The sequence below is a fragment of the Ambystoma mexicanum genome, chromosome 4p (genome assembly GCF_040938575.1).
Source record: "Ambystoma mexicanum isolate Mex_15411 chromosome 4p, UKY_AmexF1_1, whole genome shotgun sequence".
Taxonomy (NCBI): domain Eukaryota; kingdom Metazoa; phylum Chordata; class Amphibia; order Caudata; family Ambystomatidae; genus Ambystoma; species Ambystoma mexicanum.
In genome coordinates this window covers 536,240,201-536,256,997 of record NC_090927.1, presented here as the reverse complement: position 1 = coordinate 536,256,997, position 16,797 = coordinate 536,240,201, and the positions used below count along the sequence as shown (strand labels likewise).

General features: G+C 45.2%; 1 protein-coding gene across 14 annotated transcripts in view; it reads right to left on the bottom strand.

Moving 5' to 3' along the window:
- FBXO25 (F-box protein 25) overlaps window positions 1-16,797 on the bottom strand; it is a 989,471-nt gene that overhangs the window by 71,600 nt on the left and 901,074 nt on the right. The window contains exon 11 of one of the 14 annotated variants that reach the window (XM_069606067.1): window positions 5,145-5,670. The exons of the other annotated variants lie outside the window; for them this stretch is intronic. Within the exon in view, the coding sequence (XP_069462168.1) occupies window positions 5,575-5,670 (96 nt within the window). The 3' untranslated portion in view covers window positions 5,145-5,574. Of the gene's footprint in view, window positions 1-5,144; window positions 5,671-16,797 lie in introns of those variants that run through there. 14 annotated transcript variants of the gene reach the window in all.

Here is a 16,797-nt window from a genome sequence, read left to right as displayed (position 1 = left end):
ATAAATGAGGGGTTCAAGAGGGGCCGCCTGCCGCAGTCACTGAGAGAGGCTGTTATAGTACCTCTCCCTAAACCAAATAAACCAGGGCGCAGCTGTGGTTCCTTCAGACCTATGTCAATGTTGAACCAAGACGGCAAGATATTAACTGCGGTCTTGGCGAATAGACTGAAAAAGGTCATTGGTAAGTTAATACATCCGGATCAAACGGGCTATGTCCCCCATAGAAACATCACCAACAATCATAGGCGACTTCAGAGGATCATTGAGTTTGGCAGCGGAAGTGAGGAGGAAATGGCAATCGTGTCCCTGGATGCGATCAAGGCCTTCGACTCCAAGTGGCCGTGGCTGCTGGCGGCCCTGAAACACTATGGGTTAGGGCCTGGCTATGTAAGGTGGGCGGAGATTTTGTATAGTGAACCGCTGGCCAGAGTAAAGATGGGATCTGTGATATCAGAGAGGTGGCAGCTTAGTAGCGGTACTAGACAAGGATGCCCATGGTCCTCTATGCTCTACATTTTGGCCCTGGAGCCTCTCGCGATCTATTTGAGGCAGCAATATGACACCATAGGCATCGAGGTGAATGGGGAGCAGCATTTAGTCTCCCTATATGCGGACATGTTGCTGTATGTGCGGTACCCAGAGGAGAACCTCCAGTACATTTTGGAAGTGCTTGGGAGATACGCTGTGCTATCAGGCATAGCGGTGAACCCCCCAGAAGTCTTGTTTGTTCCCGTTGGGGGGGTATACAGGGGTTCCAGCGGAGAGGCTACCGGTCTTACAGGTACCGTGGGCGGTTAGAACTTTTTGGTACCTGGGGATAGATATATATCACACCGTGGGGGAGGAGCATAGGTGTAATACAGAGGTGGCAATCCAAAAAATTGAGAAATGCATGCGGTTTTGGGCGAAGCTGCCTTTGGCGATGATGGGGCGGGGGGTGATGCTAAAGATGGTGGTCCTGCCAAGGCTCCTACATTACTTTGGGAATATTCCGTATCTGATTCCTAAAGGGTTTTTTGCGAAACTGAATAGCATGTGTAGGGACTTTCTGTGGCATGGCACATGAAACAGAGTGGCGTTATGGAAGCTCCAGAACTTCCATGACAAAGGGGGTATTAAAGCTGCCCAATTACGAGGCGTACTATGTGGCGAGCCAGTTGCAATATGTTGCCAAATGGCTATCTGATGAAGAGACCTCTGAATTTAGGCTGTTTGGGCAGGATTGTGCACCCTTTTATTTGAAAGAAGTTATGTGGGCACCCAGGGCGGAGATGGTGGGGCGCCTAAAAAGGATGCTGCTGGGGTGGAAGGTGTGGCGCAGGGCATGCCAATTGATGGGGAACCCATCCCCATGCTCGCCGCAGATGCCTTGGTGGTATTGACAGGGGCAGACGCTCAGCTCCGACTGATACTCTGGACCCACTGGGAGCCAGCTGGGGTGGCAACGATGGGGGATATTTGGCAGGGGGGCTCTTGCGTTACCTTTGAGGGGCTGCGGGAGGAGGCTGGGTTGCACGAAGGCCAGTACATCACGTACCACAGAATGGTACAGAGGATTAAGAGAATGTGGCCCGAAACTGTGTTGGAGGAAGAACTGGATGCCACCATCGATGTTATATATGATATAGCTAGGGGGCCATGAGGTCTACAGACTGTACGAGATGTTGATGTCTAAAAACTGGGGAAGGAGGTTACGCAACTGAGATCGGACTGGGAAACAGAGGTTGGGGCCGAGATGGGAGATGGGATGTGGGAACGGATACAAAGGTATCAAAAGAAGGTGTCTAGAAACACGAGACTGAAACAGATACAGCTTTACATAACACGCAGGGCTTATATGACGCCTTGCAGAATATCGAGGTTCGAGAATGCAGGTCGGCAAGCATGCCCCAAGTGCGACGAAGAGAACACAGGCATGGTGCATATGTTTTGGTCTTGCCCGATCATAGAGAGGTTCTGGAGGGATGTAAAAGAGAAACTAGAAGGAAGAGGGGTCAAGACAGTAGTGGACACGGTATGGGCCTGCCTGCTGGGGGGCTTCCCCAGACCACAGAAACTCAGGCATGTAAGCAAACTAAGGGACCTGGCTTATGTGCTTGCAAAGAGAAGGATTGCCATGGGATGGAAGTCATGCCATGTGCCGAGGATAGAGGAACCATAGCATGGCAAGAGGCGTGCAGCAACGGGGGGGAGGAGGAGAATGAGTCCCTGATGGCCTGGAAATCACTGATAGCCGGATTGTTTGGGTCGTTAGAGGACCCGACTGAACCGGGTGGGGAGGAGACCGAACCACAGGGTGTGGAATCTGATGACTCAAGGCGATAGACTCGCAAGGGGGCTGGGGTAGTGGGAGTAGTGGTTAGGGAATTTAAAAAGTGTAATGAAACTGTTGAACATGCACTGTTTGGTTTTATTGTTTGTTCAAAAAATGAATAAACATTTTTCAAAAAAAATCCCAATGCTGGGAGCAGGGTCGGGCAGACCGCAGTATCCCATGTGCTCCCTGGACAAACCGGCCTCCGTGGCCAGTCCCCCCGTACGTGTCTCGTGATCAGTTGGTGCCGTAATTATCAAGGGGCTGTTATTCTACTGGATGCGTGTGTCCGAGGCTTCATTGAGGATGCGTCTCAGCTCAGGGACCATTGACCACTCTTCAGGTACCCGTCTTTCAGCCAAGCGATCTCATTCGCATCGAGGTCCGGTGTACCAACTGCGTGCTCTGTTGTCATCTCATCCGTTTGTATTCGTCCTTCGGCGGCACCATTCTCTCAGGCAGCCCGCAGCCAGTTCATCGCGTTGCTCGCCAGACTTCCCTCTACAGTTGCGACAGTGTTGCAGCAACCTACTTGTTCCGAATACTTCGGCTACAGTAGCGCTGCTCGCTCTCTTGGCAGAGGCACTGCCTTCGTTGCCCACAGCCCGCAGTGTCATCTGATGCTGGTGTTCAGGCGGGTCGTGCACCCGAGCGTAGTGAGATCTTATTTGGCATTTCTCGCTTGGTGCCGTGCTGTATTCGCCTTCCAGGGAGCAATTTAGCCGTCTAGGCGAGGCGGCCGACTTGCAACAGCGTTCCAGCATCCGAGTCACAGGTCCACATCAAGGCCGTTTCTCAAGTCCCTTTGTTCTGCAGCATCCGCCATCTTGGGCAATGCAGGTTCAGTCCTCCACGATCCCAATTGAGTCTCGAACTGCCATGACCATCGCGTTCCTGGGGATCTGCCGCTTGCATAACAGGCCTCATGGGTTCATAACCATGTGCCTTCCTTTTTGTTCGCCACTAGTGCATATAAGTGCACTTTTCTGTCTGATCAATGCTCGGATGAGCAGGAGCTCCTCTGCCGACACGTCCTTTCACATGGCGCTCAAGCCACGCCCCCCTTAGAAACAGGGATATAATCAGGTTTAATGTATTGTATATTAACAATGCCGTTATTTACACCCTTGACTTGGGCGGTTCTCATCAGGGGCGCAGATGAGTCACCAACCCTTTGGTATTATACTATATCGCTGTAGATCATGAGACTAAAATCCACCGTCAATGTCAGCCCGTGTTCTGTCTAGAGTTTCATTACTTTTTACATGTTGAACCCTTCCCAGCACCCTGAAAAGTTTCCCACTACACAAACTCTGTGGTAAGATCGGCCGATCTTAGAAATACTTTCCTCTGAGTGTTATCCAGGAACAGCTGTATATCTGAATAGAGCTTGATGCTTGTTGATAGTATCTAGCAGTGTTTGTATGGCGGGGTAAAAGCCATGAGGGAAACCTCTGTATAACAGCTCAGCAGGTTCTCCACGCTTGATGATACACCAGGCCTCGCTTTTGTTCACTGTGTCCCACGTATGGGGGTACTGAATCTTCATCAGACCCGCTTCCCACAATCCTTGTAAATTAACAGGCTTAGCCAACTTAACAGAATAATTCAATATTTTGTTGTTGGGGAATGTATCTAAAGAGGTGTTACTGGGCCAGGTGATATAAAATTCTATGTTTTCCATCTTTATCTCAGGGAGTTCTTCTGCTTTTTAGATCCTCTAGAGATGCAGCGTTGACTCAACTGTTACATTTCTCAGGCCAGCCCATCCATTTTATCAGGTGCTGTTTCTTAGACCCCTTACCTTTAATCTGAATAATTTTCTCAATCCTATAACGATGCTGTGGATCGTGGACCACCTTTTGTAACTCCTCCATATAGATATTACCACTTACAACTTCCCCAGCATAATCAGTCACTGGTATATGTTTACCCCCTCTTTTACAGATGCTTTTGCCACTATGAAAATGTCACTGGTAAAGAATTGGTGGTAACCTTTTGTAAAGACACCTTTTAACTTGGATACTCTGATGTGGTGCCCTTCGCGTAAGGGTGTTTTCTTGATCTGCTCTGATAACCTTTCAGCATACAGGTTTCTCCACACTGCTAATGAGTTTTCAGACGTTACAAACTTTTGAGTCATTTTAATAAACTGTTGATAGCTGTCATTATACACATCTATAAAAGACTAATATATCCACATAGCATTGTGTATTATAGGCTGTGAAATATCTCCATAGTTAAGATTTCAAGGTTCTATTAAAACGTTCAGCAACCGCTGTTTTAACCTCGGTTTGTGTTATAAAATGATGCGCTGCGTGTTGCTTTAGAAGGTTTTTGAGGGGTCTACTTAAAAACTCCTTACCGACATTAGTTTGTAATTTTACAGGTACTCGTCCCTTGATGAAGATATGCTTGAAAGCCGCTGTCACTCTTGAATCAGTCTTATCCCTCAAGACCTCGGCAAAAGCGTATTTTGATAGAACATCCATCACTGTCGAGATGTACCGTGCACAATTGTTCTGCTTTTCCAAAGGACATACATCCACTAAATCAGACTGCCACTGCTGATCTCTGGCAGATACCACGGCCATCCTTCTTTTAAAACATTTTCTAGCATTTTGTATGAAGGGTATATGTCTCCTGACCAGATAGCCAGGCCTTAACAGCTCCACGTGTGACGGGGTGTTTATCACTTTGTAATTTTCAATAAAGAGCATCAACACCCTCATAACTCCCAACACTGCTTTTATTATAATAGCTTTTATGCAATCTTGAACATGTGTTGTTATCCATTGAGGCATTACAAAAAAATAAGCAGAGACCAGACTGGTGTAAGACATTTTATTTTTTATAATGGGTATTATACATGTAGGGTGTGACGAATTGTTACCAGCTCTCATATTTTCTCGACTGCCTTATAAATCACGCTATATACGTCCTCCCGGGCGCCAAGTCCATAACTCTGCAGACACCAGATACTCTTAGCATTTAAAAGTTCAGATATTTCAGGGGCATGTAAAACATAACCTTTAATGCAGAAGTATCCTGCATACCGCTATCCACGTGTTGCTGTAATACTGTTCTAGGGCACAGGTATAAAGATACCACATCCCATTGGAATACATAACCGTATTCACCCCCAGCAGGCATCTTGATGATGGTACAGATGTCCCCTATACAGATTGCACTTTTACAAATCCTCTCATGTCTGAGTGTAGGTATCAGAAGATATTTCAACATGACTGGGGCCTTTATAGCTATTTTAGCATAGCGTATAACAGTTTCTCCACACACATACGTCCAGGCTTCAGGTCATGCTCCACACACATGGCTTGTCCTCTAGACACGCTACCCTAGAAACAAAAGGTACACATATAAGGAGTAGGTTTATTGTATTTTGATCTTTAAAAAAGCTTTCGGCGTACCATACACTCCTTATGGCTCCTCCCTTGTATAGGCTAGAAAAGTCTTTGCGCATTAAACAGGCTACTTGATTTCTAAAAACCAGGGGCCCGGCCAACTGTAAAGATCTCCTTTTTTTCTCCAGATTGCGACATGTGTATATTTCTAGTAATGTTTTTGATAGTAGACCCTCCACACTAGCATGTACATGCATCCCCATGGATTTATAAACACCTTTAAGCATCTGAAAAACGTTATATGAATTCAACATAAAACATAGCCGCCGTATTGCTCTAGCATGATAATGCGGGAGTGAACAATCATGAGCATCCTGCTGCGGGTCTTCTCATTTATGCACGTAGCACCACCGGTAATAGTCATGCCTCAAACATATTTTCACAACACACCGCAGAACATTGAACCTTTAAAGACTCGAAAAGGGTCATAGTTTCATCATCATCTTCTTCTTCATCAGAACTTTCAAAGCGTTTTAAACCGTCACATTTCTTACACGTATTACGACCTTGGGTTGCTGTACTTTCGATCATTTTTTAATAGCACACACAGTAAAAATGTACAGTATTGAATGAAGAGCTGTGACTCTCCGCTCTGTCAAGTTTATCTGGCTTTTTCTACAATTAAAAAAAGAAAGAGGTTTAACTCTTGAATATGTGTTTTTTCAGGTGTTTTTCACACAAACCCGGGCATACTTTATTATACACCATAATGCACATTTCAGAACCAGCATCTTCCATCTCACAGGCGCTAGCAACGTCCATAAACAACTTGCTTCATCGGAAGACGGTTCTAACTCCAGCCAAATGGCTGCCTCTGGAAACAGGTCCTCTAAAACACCCAGGTCCTCATACAGGGGCTCTTTAAGAAACTTAATAGACTCATCCATATCTATGTAGTCTGCATCCGCCATAGCAGCATCTACACCATCCCCGCATTCATCAGAAGCCTTGATATGGGAAACAGCCTGTGACATGTCATCAAAAGTCATCACATCATGGCGTTCACACAGCTTATGCACAGCTGTGCCCTAATCAGGCTCCCCATCAGTGGTTGGCGTTGTTGCTAGTGGACTTTTAGGGCTGTAGTAATTTTGAAAGGTGCTCAAATCATCGCCCCCTAGATTATTCTTATAGTAGTAGCAGTATCGCTTCATAATTCCAGGTATTGCAGGCTCTGCGCAAGCAAGTGTTCCCAGGGCTTCAGGAGCGGCCTGTACCTCCCTCCTAAACACCTGCTGTATATATACACCCTTCACGCCACACCCCTAAAGATGGCCCCTCGCATACATCATCTCCAAGCGCCCGCAGTGCAAAAACTGCGACACACTTCCGGCTCCTTGGGAGGACATCCGGGGGCAGCATGGACAACACACATACCCATAACCTCAAAGAGGTGCGTCTTTCAGGCGAAGAACACTAGACCACTTCCGGCATAGGTCACCCATCATGTTTGGACTTCCGGGAGAACCCGGTTTGGGCCCTAGGGACTACAGGCTTGAGGGTAGGGGGGGGCTCCCTACTAGCACCTATGATGTCACTTCCGGACCAGGAACTCCGCTATGGCGGGCCTTCCAGGGTAACTGGCCGTGCCCACCCGTCAAGCATTAACTAATTACTGATGAAAGGAATTTGTATTTGTTTATTTGTAGAGCGCAGCTGAGCCCTGAGGCAACTGGGCGCTATTCTTACAGGTTACACAAGCATGAATATACAGGCATTACATATGGTCATAGATATGGTACGCACATTGAAACAGATATTTACAAAAAAGTACATATATAAAGGGCACTAGTAATGCGGTACAACAAGATTTAAGTATTTAAGTAACAATATGATGGATTAAACCGTTCAGTTTATGGGTTAGGTCCTGCTCATGGAGCCAGTCTTTAACCTTAATGCAGAATCGTGAGAAGGGCGGTTCCTCCCTTATGGAGATAGGGAGTGCGTTCCATTTCTTTGACTCAATAGCGGGAAGCTGACTCCATCTGCACGTAGTTGGTTAAATCATGGGATGGAGACACAGTGTGCTTGTGCAGTTCCAATAGGTCTTGTCGATGTATGTCGTGAAAAGGTGTTAGATAGGTATATTGTCAGTCCAGACAGAAATGCCCGGTCTCCTCCCTCACAAGTCCTTGGAAGTAAGCAGCGAGGCATTTTAATCACTACACAGGTGCCAGCTAGTCTCGTTAATACAGTAGAAATGTTAGAAACAAACAATTAATGGCTTTAATTATGTTCTCCTTTACGGCCCCCCATTCCTGAGCTCTGTAGAGCCCTGGAGAGCAAGCTGACCCCCAGTACACGAATAGAAACTAGGAGATAGCGAGGCCTGGAATGTGTCTGTCCCCTGCACGCAGCTTGCTTGCAGAGAACAGAAGCAGTGTGTTCTTATAACAAAGAATTGTGTCTGCAGGATCATGAAATTGCAAACTGTTGCTAAATAAATATCTTAAGGTGTCATACTCGTCACAATTGTCAATCATTGTACCCAATTCTAAGGAAATACATTATGGGCGGTATTGAATGTGTCACCACTGATTGTAAGATGCCTGTTTTGTATATATGTAACTGTTGTACGATTCTCTCTCTCTCTTGCGTCCCCCGGGGTCTGGAAACACACGTTGTGGGGCGTGGGACCCAGTTGGCCAACTGAGACTATTTGCTTTGCAATAGACCCTAGCTTTTGGGAATACAACCTTGTGTCTGGCGTATCAGTTCGTGTGTGGTGATTGCGCCTTGTTTCCATACACGAGGGCTCCTAGGGGCCCCTTCAATATAGGTGCCTGATTGTAGAGGCACTTGTGAGTGTGTGAAATTGACTTCAAATCTATTCTTTGTTTAATATTAAGCCACTTTATATAGTCTGTCTAGTTGTTGTAATGTGTTGTTTCCTAGGAATATTGCATGCTGATCAAATGGCGTTATTTTGCATAACTTGCATTTTGTTGATGCTTTGTTGGGAGGTGCCTAGGTAGAGCGCATTGCAATAATTAAGCTTTGATAAGACTAATGCTCTTGCTACTGAAATGCAATTAGTAGTTGTCAGGTAGGGGCGGCAGGCCGTGATAAGCTTGCAGGTATAAGCTGTAGAGGAAGCTAAGGCATTGTTTTGTCTCGTAAGTGAGTGCGCTGAATCAATGTAGATTCCTAAGGTTTTCACATCATTGGCCACTTTAATGATATTGCCGTCAATATTAAAGGAGGTGAATAATATCCCTAGTTCTTTCAATTTGGTTGGGGATCCAAGTAGGAGCAGTTCAGTCTTTTTGTCGTTTAGACATAGACCATCCAGATCTGTATGGTACTGTAGATGTCGTTAAGTGTCTTGCTGTCTACAATGTGGTCACCAGTGATAGGTATGAGTAGCTGGGTATCGTACAAATAATTAGTGTATGTGACACCCAGATAATCAAGTATATCAAAAAGAGGCTTAGTAAACACATTGTAGAGAGTTGGGGAAACAGGATGCTTGTGGAACTCCACAGGTCACTGGCGATGGAGAGGCAGATGCAGAGGGTGAATAGACCCTCATGGATCTGTTGCTAAGGAATGATTCGATCCAGGCATTTGCTTGGTCCGAAAAGTGAGCAGCAGACGACAAGTGTTTACAAAGAATTTTATGGTTCACTAAGTCATATGCTGCTGATAGGTCAAGTAGTAAGAGTAGGGCAGATTTACCCTGGTCTTTTAAGATGTAAATTTGTGCCTTCAAGTCAATGAGCGCCGTCTCTGTCCCGTGTATGGGTCTGAATCTTGATTGTCTCCGCCCTAGCAGATTATTTCTTTCCAGGAACTGCTGTATTTGGAGGTAAGTTGCACGGTCTAGAATTTTCAACAGGAAAGGGACCGTAGTAATAGGTCTGTAGTTTGAGGGGTTGTTTGGATCTAGTGAGGGTTTTTTTAATAGTGAGAGTACCCATGCGTCTTTCAGATTGTTGGGTACGGTGCTGGAGTTTAATGAGGCATTAATAAAGGATGTAATGAATGGGGCAAGTTCAGAGTCCGTCTCCTTGATAAGCGAGGCAGGACAGGTGTCACCCTGGCAGTTAGAGGGTTTGAATTTGAATATAATTGTTTCCACTCCTTTGCTGGTGAGAGGTTTGAATTTAAATTGAGGTATGTTCAATATAGGAGGAGAAGGCAAGTCCTGTGGGATGGTAGTGATAAGATTTTTCTTTAATTGTATTTTGTTTCAAAGCATGGTAATTTTGTCGTGGAGAGCATTCTATATGTTAGTGCACCATGTGGTGTCTTTCGTACAGGTATCAGGTGCAGGAGCAGGCGATTCAATATCTTTCAGAATGTTACCTTCGTACTAGAGTTGGCTTTGCATATACGATCATGGAAATTGTCTTTTTTTGCCTGGACAATTGCTATCTTATAATTGAAAGAGGCGGCAGTGAAGTTATCCTTGTTTGACTCTGACAGGGAGTTTTTCCCTGCGGATTCTGCCGTTCTTTTCACTTTCTTAAGCGTTTTAAGGTGGGGGGTGTACCAGTTGTTAATGATAGCGCAAGGTTTGGATTTCTGAAGTTTAAGAGGTGCTATGGTGTTGATGGCCTTGATGATGGTTTCATTATAAATGCCCACTAGAACTGACGGGTCTGAGTGTAGTGTGCTAGGATGAGTTATTGGTTGTAGTGGAGGAAGTAGGTTCTCTAGTGTGAGATTCCGTTTACTTCTCGTCATCATGGCAGGAGCATGTGTATGAGGGGTACTACTTTGTCGATGGTGAACGTGATAAGATGGTGATCAGTCCACGCGCACGGGATATTGGAAAGTATATTAATACTACAGTTCAAGTCTTCTAGCCAGTCTAGCTTTCTTCCTTTATTGGGAGTAGGGTTATTTATGCGATGTATGAATCCTAGCTCAGAGATGGTGTCCTTAAGGGCAGAAGCTGTTGAGTCTTTCAGATCATGGAGGCCTAAGTTGAAGTCTCCCAAAATAATGACTTGGGAGTTACTTTTGGTGTTGGTAGATAATAAATGTGAAACGTCCTTTTTAAGGGTAGAGGATGGGCCTGGGGGTCGGTAGATCAAATGCATGGCGATAGTAGTAGTTGTGGATGTGGATAGTTTGATGGATAGTAGTTCAGCAGACGGTAGGTGTTGCTTATTGATCATTCTTCGCTCTAGCGCTGTTTTGTGAATGAGTGCGATTCCTCCTCCCCTTGAGGAGTTAGTGTCTCTATCCAAATGTAAAACAGTGTAATTATATGGCCAGGGCTAGTGAAGGGCCTGATGCTAGGTTCAGCCATGTTTCTATAATGGCAATGAAGTTGAGGTTGTGACAGGTTATGATGTCAGCTATGTCCAGCGCATGTACTTGGAGAGATCTGGCATTGAGGAGTCCTGCTTTGATGGTGGTAGCAGGGCTGCTAAGTGTGGGCGTCTGTCTGTTGTTAACCAGATTAATGGGTTGCGTAGTAGTATTGTCTGTGAGGGTAGTAGCAGTGATCTGTAGCCAAGTCTAAAGTTTCTCAGCGGTAGAGGGCAGGAAGTGGTGATGCCAGGTGTGGAGATAGATCCAGAAGGTTTGAGTGATTGGGTCGAAGTGTCATCTAATGGCAAGGTGGTGTGTGGTCACTATAGCATGCGACAATGCTAGTTTGTGGTGGTGGTTAATGTAATCTGTATTGAAGATTAGAGGGGGGAGCCTTTGTGGGAGGTATAGACCTGAATTGATGCAGGGGTGCAAACATTTTGAGGGCGGGATGTGGTCCGAGTGTGGGAGAGTAGATGTCACCGTAAGGCATGAGATGATGACGCTATGACCGGGCAGGGTTTCTATGTATTTAGAGTAGTGGAAGCCTATCAAGGGTACTGTTCTCGAGATGTATAAGTAGGTAGGATAAATGAGGAATAAAAGCACTAGTTGAGGTGGCAACATGACTAATATCAATATAGATAAGGCATTGGACAAATACACTTTGTGAATTGCCAGTGGCTATATTGTATGTGAGAGAAGAGTGGACATAATGTTGCGTTCTAGGAGCATGCGCATAGAGCTATGGCAGAGGTAAGATAAACCATAGCATGGGCAGAGACCCAGTGGCGAATGTTAGTGTGTGATAGGAAGTAACAGGTTGCAATGTAGCTGCAGGCTAGAGGGGCCCCATAGTATAGTTGGCATGAAGCATGGGCTAGTTCACTCTAGGATACAGGTCAGCATAGTGCATCGCATGTAAATCAGAGCAAGATGGACCATGAGGAAACCATGGGTATATAGAACCAAATACAGAAACAATTTGCAGGAGTGTGGGCCGCGGCTGCAATAGGTGCATTTTAGAGATGTCCGCATGTGCGGAGGGGCCGTGAGCAATATGGCACAAATAGAATACAATGCAGTACAGTTTCAAAATGGCCGCATGTGCGGAGGAGCTGTGAGCAATATGGCACAAATAGAGTACAGTGCAACAAGGCAGAATATAGTGCAGGGGGAGGTTAGCGACTGATGTAGGTGAGTTTATAGATTCCACTTGGCAGCAATGTTGAAAACGGATTGATACAAGTCAGTTTATGGATGAGGTGTGGCGAGGGACTGCATGTAGTAATGCAGCCGTTAGTTGTATTGTAAAGACATAGGTAGGCAGTATGCAGCAATGGGACAACTGCGTCATGTACGTTAAAGTAATGCTAGAGTGTGTTAGTGGAAGAGTAATCTCACCCAATATGTACCTAGTGGACCAAGCATCCGGATGGAATGGGCAAATGATCAGCTGAAAGGCACTCCGGACATAAGGTGTGTAGACGTGAGATGGAAGTCACGCGGGCAAAGAGTTTAGGCAAATTGCAGCGCGGCACACTTGGTCAGCTCAGCCAGGAGCGTTTTTCCATGTGCCTTCTTCCGTGGACCGGCGCTCGCCTGCCGGCGAGGTGCGATTGGCTTAAGGTGACTGCTGCAGCCAATCCAAACGGTCCTATGATTGGTGGCTCGGGGTGGGGGAGGTCGCATTAAGCAGGGTGGCCATCTTGAAGAGGTGGGTGAACCTCGTGCCATGTAATGGCGAGTGCACTCAGAAAACGCTAATGGGCAATAAACTGATATTCACGGCAATGAAGAGGTTCAGGATACCTTTCAGGCAGTATTGCAGATAATAGGATTATTAAGCAGCAGAATGCAGCGCGTCCGTGAAAGAGCTTAGGGGCTGCTAGTAAATATGCCCAGAAGCTTACCTTTGCACCCAGCAAGGTGAAGGTTAGGAAGGTGCTGCTGCTCTGTTGAAGATGGACCATGGAGGTATCATCTTATTCTACTCATCTGGTTAAAAAAAACAATTGCTTGCATTTGAAGATTTCTGTGACATAAATGGGCTCTCTATAAATGTTTTTTTTTTTAAAACAAAGGCTATGGTTTTCATGAAACGTAGACTCAAAAGGGAACATCAAATTAAGTCTGACACTCAATGGGGAGTCCATTCAGCAAATCAGCGAGTATGACTATTTGGGGTCCAATTCACTGAACATTGCAAATGGTCCACCCAAGTTTCCAAGGCCGACATTACCCTTAACCTTTACGAAGTTTGCATGTGACTCTGGCAATAGGGTGAAGTATCCTTGGAGGCTTATTCTGCCCAGGCTAGACAAGCAGCACTCTATGGAGCAGAGTTATAGGGAGGAACAACTAATTATCAGTGAAAATAAATGTGTGAAAAATGTGCTGGGACTCTCCATAAAGTGATCCTACTTTCCCTGTATTTTTAGAGGTCGACTTTCAAAGGATTAGGGCCATCTGTAAATCTGCACCTTTACTACACTGTATTAGGGTTTAGTCTGCTCCTGGATTAACAGAGTATAGATCAGCTCTGGAAGAAATTATTTTTTTGGAGTGTGATCCATCTTTACCTTGGATTAAATATTTAAAGGAAACTTTCACCTCATTAGGACATTATGAGTGCTAGTTAGAACCGCAGCTCATTAATAGGGGCTCCAAACTATTAATTAAAAAAGACGTTTTTTGCATGATGAAACATGTAGACTCCTTGCTGATATTAGAAGCAGCGAGCGTGGAAGGAGATATTAGGAGTTGAAGCAGAGCTTTGGCTACGAAAGCTACCTGGATGCTGTCCCTACATTTTCAAGCGCATTGTATCTCAAGCTTCCCTTGGGTATACTACCGCTCAATTAATCATTGTACAAGTGGAATTGTGAAATTGCAAATAAATGTCCTTCGTGCGACAATGAAATTGAGAACGTAATGCCTCTTATGCTATTCTGCCTTCTCCATCAGAAAATTAGGAAAAAGTATCAAGCCGTTATTTATGTAGAGCGGTTAGAACTATGAAGCAAGCGCTGCTGGCATTGTGCGTAAACTCCAGTGATGACCTGGCAGTACATTCGGTTGTGGAGGGAAAGATTACGTTGTAACATCTAACAATTTATCTCACACAAAATTGGGTGCGATTCTGGTTCACATCCATTGAAGTTGCTCTTTTGCACAACTACAAGCCTTTTATTGCAGTGGCATTTTATCTGTGCACAATATCACCAGTTGAACTATGCTTTTTTAAGTTTGTTGTTTTTAGCAGTTTTATATGGATTTTTATAAATGCTCCTGATTTTTGCTATTTTTATACATTGTGACTTCTCTACTCTGAATTATAGATTGTAAAAGTGCTTGGATCTGATTTTATTATATAGTAGCAGAAGTACCCGTTCTCCGGACGGGTTCTATAGACAGACATGATAACACGGATTCTGTAGGTCTCTGTTCTAATTCCCTTATCGCTTGATGTGCTTTGCACGCCGAAGTGAACTGCACTGAGAATGGGCACATGTGGCTGGCTGACATACCCTACAGCAGACGTTGGGGCGGAGGTGAGAGTTGGTGTGCTGATGCCTACTGGGCCCTTTTGTGCTCTCTCCCCACATGTGGCCTCAGCCTGGCATGGTGCAGTTCATTAAATTTGCAAATATCTTGGAAACCATGTATTCTAGGGTCTGGACCTCGAGTTTTGTTTCTTGTGTTGGGACCAGTACTTCTACGACCACATTGATGTTTCGCCGATTTCAGGCAACCGTCTCATGTGTGAAGGTGCTGAAATCCAGGGCGCGGTGTGGGGTGTCCAAATGTCATGTAGCCAGTAATGTTTTTAGGGTCTTAATAGGTAACTGTGCAAAATTTGGTGCGGATTGGTGAAACAGTGCGGAATTGTATAAGGAACAACGCTTTGCCACAAATCCCGCTACACTTCTTTAACTTTTATATACATAGATTATGATATTGTTTGTGATTATGAACTGCTTGCGACATTACTTTTATGGTCTTTCACCGACAAAGTTAATCGAATCGAATTCCGCATCCAGGAGGGCATTCTGATCACAGCTCCAAGCCCATTAAGCAAACCACACAACCTGCATTGTCCAAACCAGTCTGCAGGGTCTGTCTAGCTGCTTCCTTGACATAATTCACTAAATTGGTTAACCCAAACTTCGTCTCAGGGGGTAGGTTGTCCCTCACCTCCTTCAACAGAGTCCATAAGGTTGATGAGTAGTGTCACATGGGTGACAAGGATTGGAAATCAACAAAACTACTTATCAGTCAACATAATGTTTCATTCAGGGATTTAGCACAGGAAGGAAAAAGAACAAAAGCTAAAGTTAGGTTTAGGATTGCCAAGTTACAACTACAGATCCCAAGACAGTCTGAATTGCTAACCCCTACCATCTAAGCAAACTTCCGGTGATGGGTTAAAAGCAAACCCATTTTCTACAACATAAGCTTCCTCAGAGAACAATCTTCGGGTTCCTATCCAATACTTCTCCCACAGGAATGATTAAGGTTTGTGCCTTACAGACACACAGGTATTCACCCTTAGTGCTCTGCTCCCGAAATCTCTTTACTACTCACCCTGTTCTTCTACTCTCCCATCCTCTTACTCGACCCACTATCTCTCACCGCTCTCCCTCCTGCTCCCTGTACTGTCCCTTCAATGTTTCCCTTTCCTCTCTCCCCTTACTGCTTCCCGTTACCCTTTGGTCATACTACCACTACTCTTCTCTCCACACAATTCCCGCTCTCTGCCCCTCTACTACTCTCCCCACTCCACACTAACACTCCTCCCACCCCTTCTCCTACATTCACTTTTTCACTTCCCCACTCACCTTCTCATCCACTTCCTACTCTCTACGCCCTCCACTCCATCACTTCCAGTACCACTTCCTGCAACAACCAATAACTCACCTTGCACACTGCCTGTATAATCCTCCCCCACACTCCTCAGCACCATTCGTCCTCTGCTTGGTCTCTTGGTCAGCCTCCACCTCCTCCGATGTCCCCCTGAACAATCCACAACTTCCCTTCCTTCTTTCCATTAGCTATCCCTCCCCACTGGTACCTTGCCAAACTTTTCCAGTTGTCCACTCTTATGAGGTGGTACAAACATCAAAGGAATCAAATGGGTTCTAAGCCCTGTCCAATTTTCCGTGTGGGTCCACCTTGGGTTTTGAAATGGTGGCAGACAGTGCTGAGTCATGGTGCTTATATTCCATTTTGTATGAGGGCCTCGGAGTCTGACAACCCAGTCCATACAACTCAATCCACATTCTTCAATAATTTCACTATGGCCTTACACAAGAACGAGCTCAGAGACTGGAAGCTTATTAGCTAAAAGGCCCATTTAGAAGTGGATGAAGAAATAAACCTTGGACAGACATTTTCTATAGGGGCATACCCTTGCAAATTAACTCTGATCCTGACTAAATTGTTCAACAGCTTTAAACACACCTGGACTATAAGTGACTCAATGTCATCTGTTTTTCCCTGACTGTTCTGTGTAATTTTCTGTGAATGCTCCAAGCAAGTAAGGCAATCTCTTCTGCAAATGTTCTAAAACAAAGAGCTTGTTCAGACATTTTCAAGATTGACAGATGTCAACGCAAGTATCTGGCCAATGTCCCTAGCTTATTTTAAGCTAGAGCTCTAGCTTAAAATTAGAGATAACCCACATATACAAGGAATCCCGTTAGCAAGGGTGGATTATAAACCTGGCATGTTTGCTGAAGCCATATTAATCTCACTCAGAAACCAGAGTAGTTCCCCCATGTCCTTTGTTAGAAG